The 13077-nt window shown below is 42.0% G+C and overlaps 1 protein-coding gene across 1 annotated transcript in view; it reads right to left on the reverse strand.

Moving 5' to 3' along the window:
- Nucleotides 1-11129: 11129 nt before the first annotated feature.
- The window catches only part of mid2 (midline 2), a 40248-nt gene continuing 38300 nt past the window's right edge, over nt 11130-13077 (reverse strand). Inside the window, exons 9-10 of the mRNA XM_068740240.1 lie at nt 11851-12058; nt 11130-11556 (exon numbers count right to left, since the gene is read on the reverse strand). Coding sequence (XP_068596341.1) covers nt 11130-11556; nt 11851-12058 — 635 coding nt within the window. The remainder of the gene's footprint in view (nt 11557-11850; nt 12059-13077) is intronic.

Here is a 13077-nt window from a genome sequence, read left to right on the forward strand (position 1 = left end):
GATGCATTTTAAACAGCTTTCATAGGGAGCTGTGTGCAGCCTTTGATGATGATGAATATATTTATTAGATAGAATGTTAGAGTACAAGTACAGTCACACAGTAGCATGTATTACAGTACAAGTACAGTCAAACAGTAGCATGTATTACAGTACAAGTACAGTCAAACAGTAGCATGTATTACAGTACAAGTACAGTCAAACATCCTGTCTAAGAGGAGCATTTCAAAAAAGCCCTTGCGGGCTTGTTTCCGTTGAAAGTCCTTCGTACATAAATCATCCACAAAAAACAATACAAATAACAATACAAATAAAAATAAATCCAATATTAAATTACGCAATTGATGCAACGTAACATTAGAAAGACAAAAATAAAATGTTATTACACCGCCAGTGCAAACTAACAATTAATCTAAAATAAATTACACCACTGACGCGAGATGACAATAAATAACTTACATAAATTACAATAAATTACTAAAGCAATTAATACGTGCAACATAGGTGGACAAAAAAAAAGGAGGGGGGGTTTGACCCGGAGAGAGTCGTGATGGCTATCTCCGTTTCTGTCCCCCTGAAAGGTGTATTTTTAGGGCCTTTTTGAAGGAGGCCAAAGAGGTGCATGTTTTGAGGGCGGGAGTCAATCCGTTCCACCCTTAGGTGGCCGTATTGTAGAAAGATGATTTACCCATGTTAGTCCTATAGGAGGGGGTAATCAGGTTGTTGTTTGAGCTCCCTCTAGTGTTGTGGCTGTGGGTGTCACTAAATCTGTGGAGGTGTTCCGTCAGGTATGCAGGGATTGAGGGGACTGAGGGCAGAGCTGCATTGACTATTTTAAATGCCAATCCCATTTTGAGTTGTTTAACCCTATCTTCTACCCTGAGCCATTTTAGGCTAGCAAAATGTCCAGGAAGAAGGTGGGTCATGGGCCCCAGATTGAGGAGTAGCCGAATCAGTTTATTTTGGGAGGTTTGGAGCCTGGTTTTCAGGGACATTTTGATGTTTGAATACCAGGAGGTGCTAGCATAGTCAAAGAGGGGCTGAACGATTTCTTTGGATTTCTTGCAAGAGGAGAGGCGTAATCATAATAACAGTCCACCGTGATCTTCACTCGTAAATATTCATGAGACCTTTCATGTGGAGATACTTTTGTTTTGTTTGGTGTGTTATCCTCCAAAATTAGCAAATTCCTTCTGGAACGAAGAGCCTCTTGGTCCGTTTAAGAAGAAACAGGTTCTCCTGACAGAGGAACAGTGTTTTGCTGCCACTGCAATTATACAGTTAGTAGTTTAAGACTAGAAAGGCAACAGCTGAGCGAGTTTATTGACAGCACGGTGAACTAAACTCACATTACTGTTTTATAGGAGGGACTGTTTTTTTTTTTTTTTTTTATCACAACACAATTCACAACCATTGATCATTTGAATGTTGCTCCTCTGTTATTCACTACAGCTTAGCCTGATGATCTTGGTCTGAACATGAAGAGGTGCAGTGGTCCACAGCATTTCTGAAAATGTTTTCAGAGTGAGTTTGGTCTTGAAAACACCTCAAACACCTCACAATATCGTATTTAAGCCCCCCCCCCGTCATTCACCAGATTTCTAGAGAAATTACTTTTCCAAGTGACAGAATGGTTTCATGAAATACGCCCACGGGGGAATATTGTGTAGTTACAAAAGAGCATTGTCATTTTAATCGTTCAGTTTTTGCATCATAGTGAGGGATGACAAGAGAGTCCATATTAAAGCCTTGAAGGCTGCCCAGGCAGATAGAGCTTATCTTTTCTGCTTCTCCCTGCCTTTTGTGTTTCTTTTTTATTATATATTTCTATTTTACTATACCCCATCAGTTTTACTACTCAGTCTTCCCTTACATACAGGATATTACACATCAGCACTGAAAGTGTCACCGTCTCGTTTTACCCTTTTCTCGTGGCACACATTTCCTTATTATTATCCCATATTCTCTGGACTGCATCAATCATGGTTTGCAGGGAATGCTATTGCAGCTTTCTTATAAATGACAGAAATAACATTGGTAAAGGTTTAAAGAGACGAGGTGAATTTGTTGCATATTATGAGACTCGACAGCTGCTCGACAAAGAATCCCCGTATGAGGGATGTAATCCTGTGCATCTACGGAGCATTTCAATAAATCATTACTTGAAGCTTTTTGGGGCAAAGGAGACAGTGATGCTCTCGGCTAATGCTGCTTGCAAGAGTCATTTATCAATCGGATCATTTTCCATTTTGCATGAAGGTGGTTTGTTGCCAGACTTTGGGGTCACTTTGCTCCATCTTGGTGAAATTAATCTCGAATGTAAAGTTGAGGAATGTTATGCATTTGCTATGCGAAGCATTCATATTTCAATTTGAAGTCTACAGCCTAAGCAAAGGTTTCCATGTCATGTTGGATGATCTTAATGGCCACAGCATTGTTTCTTTTTTTTGGTGCAGGTTTTATGCAGAAACACACAAAGTAATCGAGTTGTGGTTCCATCACGCAGGCTTTTTACTACAGGCATGCCAAACCTCTGATATGTGAAACCACACTCATTACTATGCTGTTCATGCTATTTTCCTTTTTCCCAATTTACATGAACAACCTTTAATTCGTAGGACAGGTAATTCAAAGCATTTGTCAATCAACATGGAGAAAGAAATAGCCCTTTGATTATTACTTTAAAGTTTGTCCATATGCTTTCTATGCTTTTACACAATAGTAGAATTTACTGTGTTTTAATATCTGCTTTTATGTTTCCTTTATTTCATTCACTGCATCACACAAATGATTCAAATTCTATGTTTGCTTCTGTGTATTTCTCTATATTCTATATTTTCCATCGAGTTATTTTTCATGAGCTTTTTTTTGTGCGTGTTTTTTTTTTAAACTCGATGAAGCCTGGACATTTTGATGTTGCCGATCTTCTGTGATTGACTTCTCTATGGGCACAATTTCTATGTCCCTGTTTTATGTCTCTATGTCTCTGTGAGATCACTGATTTGAATTGCCTGCTTTTATTTTAGACTTCCTAGCCTATTTTCTCTGGTGTCAAACTACAAAGATGCCAGATAGTTCTTAACAAAACAATCTTTTAATCACAATAGTGAATTACAGCCTTCAGAATATGGCTTCATTCTCCAGTTGCTACAATATCTTCTTAGTCTACTTGGCTATTTACAGAACATGCAATTTTAATTAATGAGAAAGCACAGTGACAGCGCTGAACAAACATGCCCCGGGAGCAAATTAATTAAAATGACCTAACCTCCAGCTATTCTCTATGCAGGAATGAAGGTACATGCTGCCTCTAATGAATGTAAATATACAGCTCATTTTCCTTAATTGCCCTTAAATGACATAATTGGAGACGAGGGTGGTAGCAGTCGTGCAATCAACAAAAGTAAGGTAAACTTTGATAGCATCCACCCAGTAAGCTAAGCTAATAAAGCTACCTGAAGCTCGAGATAATTCAGTGAGACAATGCTGTGGATCACTTTATCTCCACAAACTCCTGAAGAAGTGCAGGAACTCTCGAAAAAGGTCAGTAAAATGTAGCTGGTCGCTAACTATCAGAACTTCCTGGTCTGACCTTTGACGGGACTCCATTGTTCCTCTGTCAGCTACGACCCCCTCCCATGTGTTTTAGGATGTGAGCTGAGAGCAATATCTGCACTTTAGATGCAAAGAAAGGGCAAATTTCTAACAGGCTGCCAATTCCTAAAACCAGGCAGTCCGGCTGTTCGCTGTCATTCAGGTGACATCACTGTACGCCCGTGTTGTGTCATCCTTCATACGCCCTTGTTTATCAGTGAACATCTCTCACAAAGACAAGACAGCCCCGTGGATCAAGGACCGTTATTTGTGTAATGAGCTGCAGCCAATTAAATCAACAGGTCATCCTGAAAGCCTCTGTAGGTAGCGGGTTTCTGTCAGGATGTAAAATAGCACTAATAAACATGCAAGAGAGGAGTTTAATATGAGAATATGAGAAATGTGCTGCAGAGTTCAGATAGGCCTGCATCAAAGAGTCAGCATGGCTCACGCAGAAAAGAGATCAAGCAGTGTTTGCTTTTGATGAAGATCTTGTTTATAGAAGATGAGTCATTTTGAGAAACAGTCGTAGGACGACCACTGATGTTGGGTTTTATGACCCAAACGAAATGGGCTCGCTTCTCATCTAGTTGCTGCTGTAAAAGCCGCTTCCTATAAAACCCTACCTCTTTGCACTGAACCTATAATGTGATTTCACAGCCGCTCTCATGGCTCTGGCGACAATGAGAGTTTATTCTTCGAGAACACGTTTTATTTTTTACAGCCATCTGTAAAATTTGTAATCTACATTAACTATTCCAACAAAGGTTATTCCACCTCCTTTTGTCACTGTGTGGCTTCAGTGAAGTACGAGAACATATAAGCAAACCTAATCTCAAAGTTCTTCATGTTAATGCATCAGCTTCAAACTGCACAGTAAACAACAGCCCCGACACCTCAGTGTGCGTTCTCAATCCATTAACCCATGAAGGCTAGCTGTGGAGAATGATGAAGATGAAACAATCCCTCCAGATAAACCAAACATTGTTTCATGCAAATAGAAGCACTTAATCTGAGGGATTGCTTGGTCAAAAATGACAAGGCACGTTGACTGCGGGGTATAAGTCACTGATAAGTGATGTAGATGCACTTTTACAGAATGGAAAAAGACGTGAAACAAGTACCTGAATCATTTCATCTTCTCCAGACCACCATGCCCAGTAGAAGCATAAAAATGTCTGTGAGCTAGACGACATCTTTGGAAATTGAAAGATTTGCTATAAATAAAGAAAAGTATGGCAGGGAAAATGATATAATAAAAGAGTAGAAGTGTAAATTAATATTCAGTGACATTTACAGCATTGCCATTGATTCTGCAGATGTCTGAATTATAAAAATCAATTCACAAATTTGACTTGTGAAATTTTACAGCGGTGGGAGACATATTCTCAGACGTTACTTACCGGTAAGTTAAAATACTAATATCATGCTGTGAAAATACTACACTAAAAAGAATGATGTAAGTACATGGAATCCATAGAAAAACATGGGAACATGAGGTAAACAACATTTAAGATAAAGAAAAATATAAGCACAAAGATAATAAAGCTAAGTGTTTTTTTTGTATGCACAGGGTAGCTGAGCAGACACAGAGGACCTAACAACCGTATCCGGATGCTCATAAGAGGCATCAGAGTACCTGAGTATAGGTACTACCTCCGAATAGGATCTGCTATGAGCCATATTCTCAACATATTAACATTTACGTACTGAAATCTTTAAGAACAGCAATAATAATGACAGCAAATAATCACAATTTGAATTGATTAAATATGCTTTATCAGGCAAAACTCCTTTCCAGCATTCAGGCTTTCCACTCGGTGTAATTAGGGAGTTGTTGCAGGCCAGAGGCTTCAGCGACAAATGACTTAATGAGCAACACAAGGAGCCCCAATTATTCTGTAATTATAAACGTAATTATGGCATGCCTGCTATCTGGCTAGCAGTGTGACGGGGGGTAGAGACAGAGTGAGCTTCACATATAACTGCCAGCTCATCTGTCAGGCAAAGGCAAGCTAGATGAGTTCCAATCAGAGCCTCGCCCTAAACATGTGGCCTGAATTGTGCATTTCATCAAACGTAAGCGCAAGAGTTGATCATGAGGGGGGCTCGACTGTTTAGAATCTCTCCGCCTCTTGTTTTACCTAAGTTGCATTCAGGTTCCCATACATACGGTCAGTTGACACAAAGCGAGTGATGCAGACATACAACATTTTCTTTGACAAGAGAAAGATTTGCCGGATCACGTTTTGGTTCAACACTAATCTCGCATGACCACCTGAACCCAGAAAATATTTTGGGGATACCTTTGTGAATCCTCTTAAACAGCATGGTTCACCTCTTCCCGTTTGATGGATCATGGCTCCCTACGGAAAACACAGGCCGCAGTCAGGTTAGTATTGAGGGATGCTTCAGGGGACATTATCACTCGAAACTAAGCGTACATTTCTGGAGTTGTGGAATCTGTCTCTCCACCAGCCTCATCCATACATGCGGGACACACAGCCCGCCCTGCACCCCCCCCCCCCCCCCCCGCCCAAACAGAGCTGGCAATGATTTGCACTTTACAGAGGACACTCTCCCAGCAGCATCAATTTATTCATTCATCCATTCCTCACCTTGTTTATGGAATAACAAAGTGCTTTCTAGCAGTTTTTTTCCTTTGGTCCAAACCATCTCAGGTCACTGGATATGATGAGTGTGTGTGTGTGTGTGTGTGTGTGTGTGGTGTGACTATGATTTCAGTAGTATATCCTGTAGTATATTACGTTGCACAAATAGGGTCACATGGCAAAATAAAATAACATGACCACCTTTTCATCAATATACCTCTTACCGCACCCTCCCTTCATGCATGTAGAATGAACCGAGAGTAGCACAGAAAAAAAGGGGAACATTTGTCTCTTCCTGGCTACATGGCAGTCATGTTTCTTTTTTTTTTTTTTCCATTGGCACATTTGGCCATGCCAAGTCCAACCACGCTGTGCTCCTTTCTATTTCCATTACCAGTTCAACCGCCCGGAGTTATGCTGAGCCGCTCCCGAGATGGATCCGGAGTGGGGGCCTAAGCACGTCTGGCCTGCATCCACGCCACGCCCCCCCCAAGCAAGTGTGTTTTGGGAGACGAATTTCATGAGATTAGAGAGAAAAATAGTTCAAAAAGTTTCTTTGTATTCAATTCTCCATACTTGTAACTTCCAAGTAAGTCTTTTTAGTATGAAGTTTAATTTCTCTACTGCAAGCCTTGTGAATAATTGTATCGTTTACGGTAATGTTCACTTTCAGCTGTCGCCGTCACGCTAGCTTCATTTCCTGGTTTTGCTGTGTGATTACAAAGACTGAATAAAGAGGAGGGAGAATTTATCGGAAATTAAAGGTTTTATAACAAATTAGCTGAATTTGATTCACAGCTGTCCTTCAATAATAAACAAGAAGAGCACGAGCAGGAAAAGCCAGAGAGCTGCAGCGTGCCATCAATTAAAGCCACGGCTCCAAGTGGGCAGCTCCTTGGTTTCAGGTGATTTAACATTTCTGAAAATGGATGCCCGAACATTCAAATAATACTTGAATATCTTTGGCTTTATACTTTTGTCAGGTTAATAACAATAGTTTCGGTAATGGCTTTCCTGTTTATGTTTTAGTTTTTTTTTTACAGTCCTCTCGTCTTTCATTCATAGATTGCACAAATGTAATAAAAAAACAAAACAACACAAGTCATGCAAGCGTTCCTCATCTTTCTCTTCCTAAAATGAAATGGCAAAACAGTATTTAAGCGACAGTCACGATAAAGAGAAGTCACTCCAACACATTTGGAATCTGACTTTTAATTGGACTTAAATTCACATAAATAACATCGGTACAGATATATTCTGTATATTATACAACAGTATATAATATATATTCCCCCCCTATGAATTGTATTCCACTCTGACTGTAATTGTCTTTCATAAATGCAATGCTGCTCTGTTTGTGCCATTTATCAATTCCCAGACGCCAAAAAGAGAAGAGTGTCTTCTCACGAGTTCTAAAAAATAATTTCCCCATTTACACTGAACAGAAAAGCAAAATGGAAAGTCTATTGCATTATTTCTAAGGTATTACACTGCACTACAAGGAGTGGGTAGCTACTGAAACTGTATATATTTTTCACTGTATTGACTCATGACACAAAGAAAAAAAAGCACTGCCGACTATCCAATATGCATAAACATTTCATGTCAAAGTGTTCTCGTCATGTCTTCAGTTTCCTTTTTGGTTGTTGTTGCAAAAATGGAAAAAGAATGTGCTTCACAAATAAGAAAACCCATCATGAAGATTAAAAAAAAAAAAAAAAAAGTGATGTACCTGCAGCAAGGTCACGTAATCATGCGGTGACCGAGCCTGGCACACGTGCAGATGAGTTGAGGCTGTCAGTCTGGATCACAAATCAACACATGGCCGTTTCGAGGTTCTGACCGACATTATTCAACAAGATGGGTGGACGTCTGGAAATCAGGGAGCATCCAATCCCTCTTCCTGACAGAAAGACAACAACCCTCTTCTCATACTGGAACTCCTCCCACGTTACTTTTGACCAGTGCATTATTTCCTTGCCTGCAGTGTTCAAAACAATCAATGCCTCCATCAGACAGTCACGCCTGACCTGAAAGGTACACTTGGAGGCATGACTTGCTGATCTCTTAATACTTTTCCGTAGTTGAGCGTTTCATCGGATCACAGGATCTTAACTTGAACTCGTCAATCATTAATCAAGTGTTGCATGACGCTCAACATTAAGCAGGTAATTAATGACATGTAAAAAGAGTAAAAATGGTCATGAGGTATCTCCCGATCTTTTCCTGCTACGTGACTTCTTAAATCTGTATAAATTATGATACGCATTTGATTGTCTTAATCTGAGCTGCTACCTGAATATGAATCCAGAAAGAAACTCTCACCTCCTCCAGGGCTTCAAATCCAAATCCACGATTATCAACGAAGCGAAGTACTCAGTAAACCAGCCCTGAAATGTTTCATTCATTCATCACATCGAAGTAAACAGAACGTGAGATGCGTGTTGCTTTGTGAAGGATACTGAATGCACGTGTCTCGAGAAATCACAGAGGAAAACACAATCATGCGGCGACATTCTGACAGACAACAATTCAACGCGTTAACCCCACCTTCCCTGAATAGCTGAACACGAGTTAGTTAGAAACAGCTATTAGTTCATCACAATTTCATTCCAGTAAAAATCACTTAAACATCGCCATCAATCATTTCCCACTTCTAAAGTAGACAGACACTATAATGCTATCAAAAAAACAGCTATGGGGAGGGAAAGTTACTGGTTGTGCTCAAGGTGAAAATCCTTTCACTTTACAGCAGGGACGTCTGTCTTATTGCAGAGCACTTTGAATGACCAGTTGCAAAACGCCTGAAACCAAAGCGTGAATAGAAAAATACGATGATTCAGAAAGAAACGTGGAGCCAAACCTGCAGTAGCGCTCACTGTTGCTTCTCCTCCCCATTACATCCCTGCCACCTTCTGCTTTCATACTCACAGAGGGGAAATAACATTAATTTAAAAGTGCATCATGAATATTTTTGACATTAATAATAAAAGTAAAGCATCTTTTTTTGGCATAAATACAACATTTCCCTCCAGTATTCAAATAAATCTCTTATTATACAAGTTGAGTAGTCAGTCACATGATGCAAATCTACCCCCCGCCCCCCCCGTGATGTTGCTAAAATCTGGGAACTGTGCTCAGACTTCCTGAAACATGGAAGCGACGTCATGGCAACAGGACCGCTGTGTCAAAAACGTAACACTTACAGTTTGAGTCAAACACGTGAACAGTGAACGACGGTCTCATCCTTTTTGAGGGTGCAGCATTTAACAACCACAGGTACTTGTGTATGCCTCAAACAACATGGATCTACAGTTCAAGATGAAAGGTTTTGGGATAAATGTTACGGTGTGCTCCTTTCAAGAGCAGCAGCTACTCCGGAACGGAGATCTCCGCATCCCACACACCTTTAGTGCAGCACACTTTCACTCATTCACTCCTGACAGGTCTGGGTTTACAGATTCCTCCTGCGTACTGTATTTGTTTGCTTATCCCGACAGATGTTTGTAACGTTAGTCGGTTTGTCTATCACAGTGCGGCTGTAGGGGGGGGGGGGGCTCATTTAAAATGTTCTTTGGCCTTTGTTTTGCCCGTGGGACTTTGGGGTATCCTGAAGACAGATGATAGGTATTTAAGTGTGTATTCAAGTGTATTCTGGCGCGACGATGCCAACACTGAAGAAGCTTATTACTCCTTCCAATGAGTTTGAGATAACATCATCCTTTGGGCGAGACGAATGTCGGTATCACAATCTTCAAGGTTAAGAATGTGGAAAAAGTTAGGTGTGAGACGGAGCTGGAACTTTTCAATCAGCGGTTTAAATCCTCTGCAGAGTAATGTTGATGCATAAATTAATGTGCAAGTTCAAAACTGATGCAGATCAATATGTCCTCATGCACAAAGCTGCATGCCTTTGAGTCTCTGGCCTGTGATGCTGGTGCCGCGGCGCTGCAGTGGTCGGTCGGAGGAGGGCAGCCTGATGCCGACATGTGGAATCCTGTGATTCTTGGAAAAAGGGCACAAAGCTGAATGCCCTGGTTTGGTGGCTAAAAGCGGTAATGGAGGTTTGCATGTTAAATCAACTGCTCCAGCTTTAGTTGTTTCCGATACGGTAGATGCTAAAGTAAGTAGTCAGTCTAAGCTTTAAGCCTTTTCACTATTTATGTCTGATGGCTCAAAAGGGACAGGAATTACTGCAGGTTTAAAGTCAGCTTTAACCCAGTGAGAGGCGCCATCGCAGGATAAACGCCAACCTTTCTCTATGCAAAGGAAGCACCGCCACCAAATGATGCTGTACGTTGTTGTGAAATGCTACAGTTCTAATTTAACTGGAGCAACTGGAAGTACCAGAGGGGAGGCCTCTGAGTCAGGATGGCCAGTGGCTCGAGTTGCTTTATTTAGAGAGCTGTGATTTGTTCCTTTAATCCCCAAGTCCAATTCAATTGTTATTACTGAACTGCAATTGGATGAAAATTACAGATTTTGTTCGGTACCTGCTAATTTTGCTGCGTTTTTAATCCATCTCAGATGAGGCATTTTCTATTTTCACTGTTCACATGTGATAACTTCAAACTGTAATTGGTCGAAGACAGAATTATCTCAGTCTTTTGCTGAGAATTGAATGAAGAAGAAGAAGAAGAAGAAAAAAAGGAAGACCTTCAATGGTTCAGGAAAACCAGCTTTACAGCCCCGTCCTCAGAAATCTATGGCATTAAATCATTCTTAGGTATACTAATCTCAAAAAAACCTCATGATTTCCCAGACTGGTGTGCATATTTCCAAAACTTCCCAAATCCATCAGAAAGTAACAGGTACACTCTTCCTGCGGAGGATGGAGCGGCTCTCGGTCACACGTTAATGACTTTCATTGAAGGCCTTCAGTCGTCGAGCCTGAGAGGACTTCAATGAGCCATCGCTCAGCTTTTCTCAGTGGCAGGTCTTCATCCCTGTCAAGTACGGAGACTCTTGTCTGCACAGGCCCATCTGCTGCTGCTGCTGCTGCTCTTGGAAATCTGAGGCCACGCCGTCAACGAAGTCGGGGACGGGTAGTCCTGACAGTATCATAACCGACTTATTCCAGATCATGAAAGTGGGTACGACCGGCAGCAGGAATGAGACTTCAAAGGTGTGAATGTGCTGGGAGTTCATGGCATCATAGAAGGACAGGGAATTGTTGTCATAGTCCAGCAGGACACCCAGCCGCCTCAACTGCAGGCTGGCCTCCGCCAGCATTTCCTTACCGTCATGGCGCACCATGAAATGATTGTTACAACGGGAGAACACCCATGAGGATGAGTTCTTGCCACTCCATTCATTTTTGGGGGCTGATTTGTAAGCAACGCCGATAGCATACCTGCAGGGAAGGAATGCATTAGTGATGTGAAACAACCGTCCTCCTTAATGATTTGACTTGCACAGCCATGCTACCGCATGCTGAGGACACACAAGAATGGCTAAGGCCCTTTGGGGCTTTCCTGCATGAAGAGGTCCACTTCAGAGCTAATTAGCGACAAGAATATCAATGGGGTAAGAGTATATACACTGTGTGTGTGTGTGTGTGTGACTAGATTTAAACCCCCGAAAGAAAGATATTTGAATTTATCAAGTCTCCCTGCAGGCTCATATAAAGCCCTCTTGTGTTGCTTACCATGTGGACGCTCCCAGCAGAACCTCCCAGTAATGGCAACCACTGTCGATGAAGACATTGCCGGCCGCGCCGTACGAGCCCGTGCCGCTGAAACGCTCCGGCGTGTGGCTTTTCTTCAGCGAGCTCTCATCCTTTTCCATGGTCAGACAGTCGTTGGACAGACGCAACTTCTTATGGGCCGTCTTTGGGTCCAGTTTGAAGGGTTGGCCTGGAAAGACACCGGAATTTATGTTTCAGACAATCGGATCAAAGAACATTAGAAGAGAAGCAACTATTAGTTGGTAAAGTCTTGTCAAAGTTTGCATTGAATTGAATGGTAGATTTTAGAGGAAGAAACTTCAAATAAAAAGCAACTCTGCAGGTTATTAGAAAGCGGAGTTGAGAAGTACTCGCAGGGTAAACAAGCAGAGACAGAAAAGGAGAATCAGGCAGAAATCTGAAACAAGGGTGAAAGTCTGGACTTCAAAGCCTCCAGCAGTCTTTGGAGAAAACGTTCCGTAACAGTGCAGGAAGCCACCCGCCATTCTCTTCTTTGCCTCCCATCAGACAGACTCAGAAATGAGCTGAAGGAAACAGCTTTTACTCCCTCTATAGCATGTCAGCTAGCAACAATCCGATGTGCAACGAGACCCGTCATTTTAGTGCAATTGGTGGAAAATTGAGGCGGTACAACTAAGTGAGTGGCAGAAGGAGGACAGGCAAGGAGTGAGGAGGGAACGTCGTGGGCATAAGGTATGTGGGGTGTGTGTGTGTGTGTGCAGACTTCATGGAGGTCAGCCATCTCTTCCAGACCTGACATTTAACTGTGACACCTCTCATTTCATCTCTCAGCCCCCTCCCCGAGCCTCCCACGGCTTAATGAGTGACACAATGAGGACCTCCTCCCCTCTCTCTATCTGTCCTTTCCTTCATCCCTCTTCTCCCATTTCCTCATTCTCATCCTTTCAATCCTCTCTGACAGACTCCCCCCCCCCAATAATCCGTGTGGCGAGTGTGTGTTACCACGTGTGGATATGAGACGACGAGACCAATGTGCTGCTTGCAGCCAATTACATTAATGCGCTCTCTTCTTTGAACTGCTTATCGCTGCCAGCGCAGCCATTTCCAAACACTGGGGCTCTGTCATGCCTTTCCAGGGGATGACTCCTGAGAGCCCGGGCTGGGCCTGAGGATGGGGAAGGCGAGGCACACGTGACGTGGAGGACAAACAGACTTGCAAACAGAGCA

This window comes from Brachionichthys hirsutus, chromosome 6 (genome assembly GCF_040956055.1).
Source record: "Brachionichthys hirsutus isolate HB-005 chromosome 6, CSIRO-AGI_Bhir_v1, whole genome shotgun sequence".
Classification (NCBI taxonomy): domain Eukaryota; kingdom Metazoa; phylum Chordata; class Actinopteri; order Lophiiformes; family Brachionichthyidae; genus Brachionichthys; species Brachionichthys hirsutus.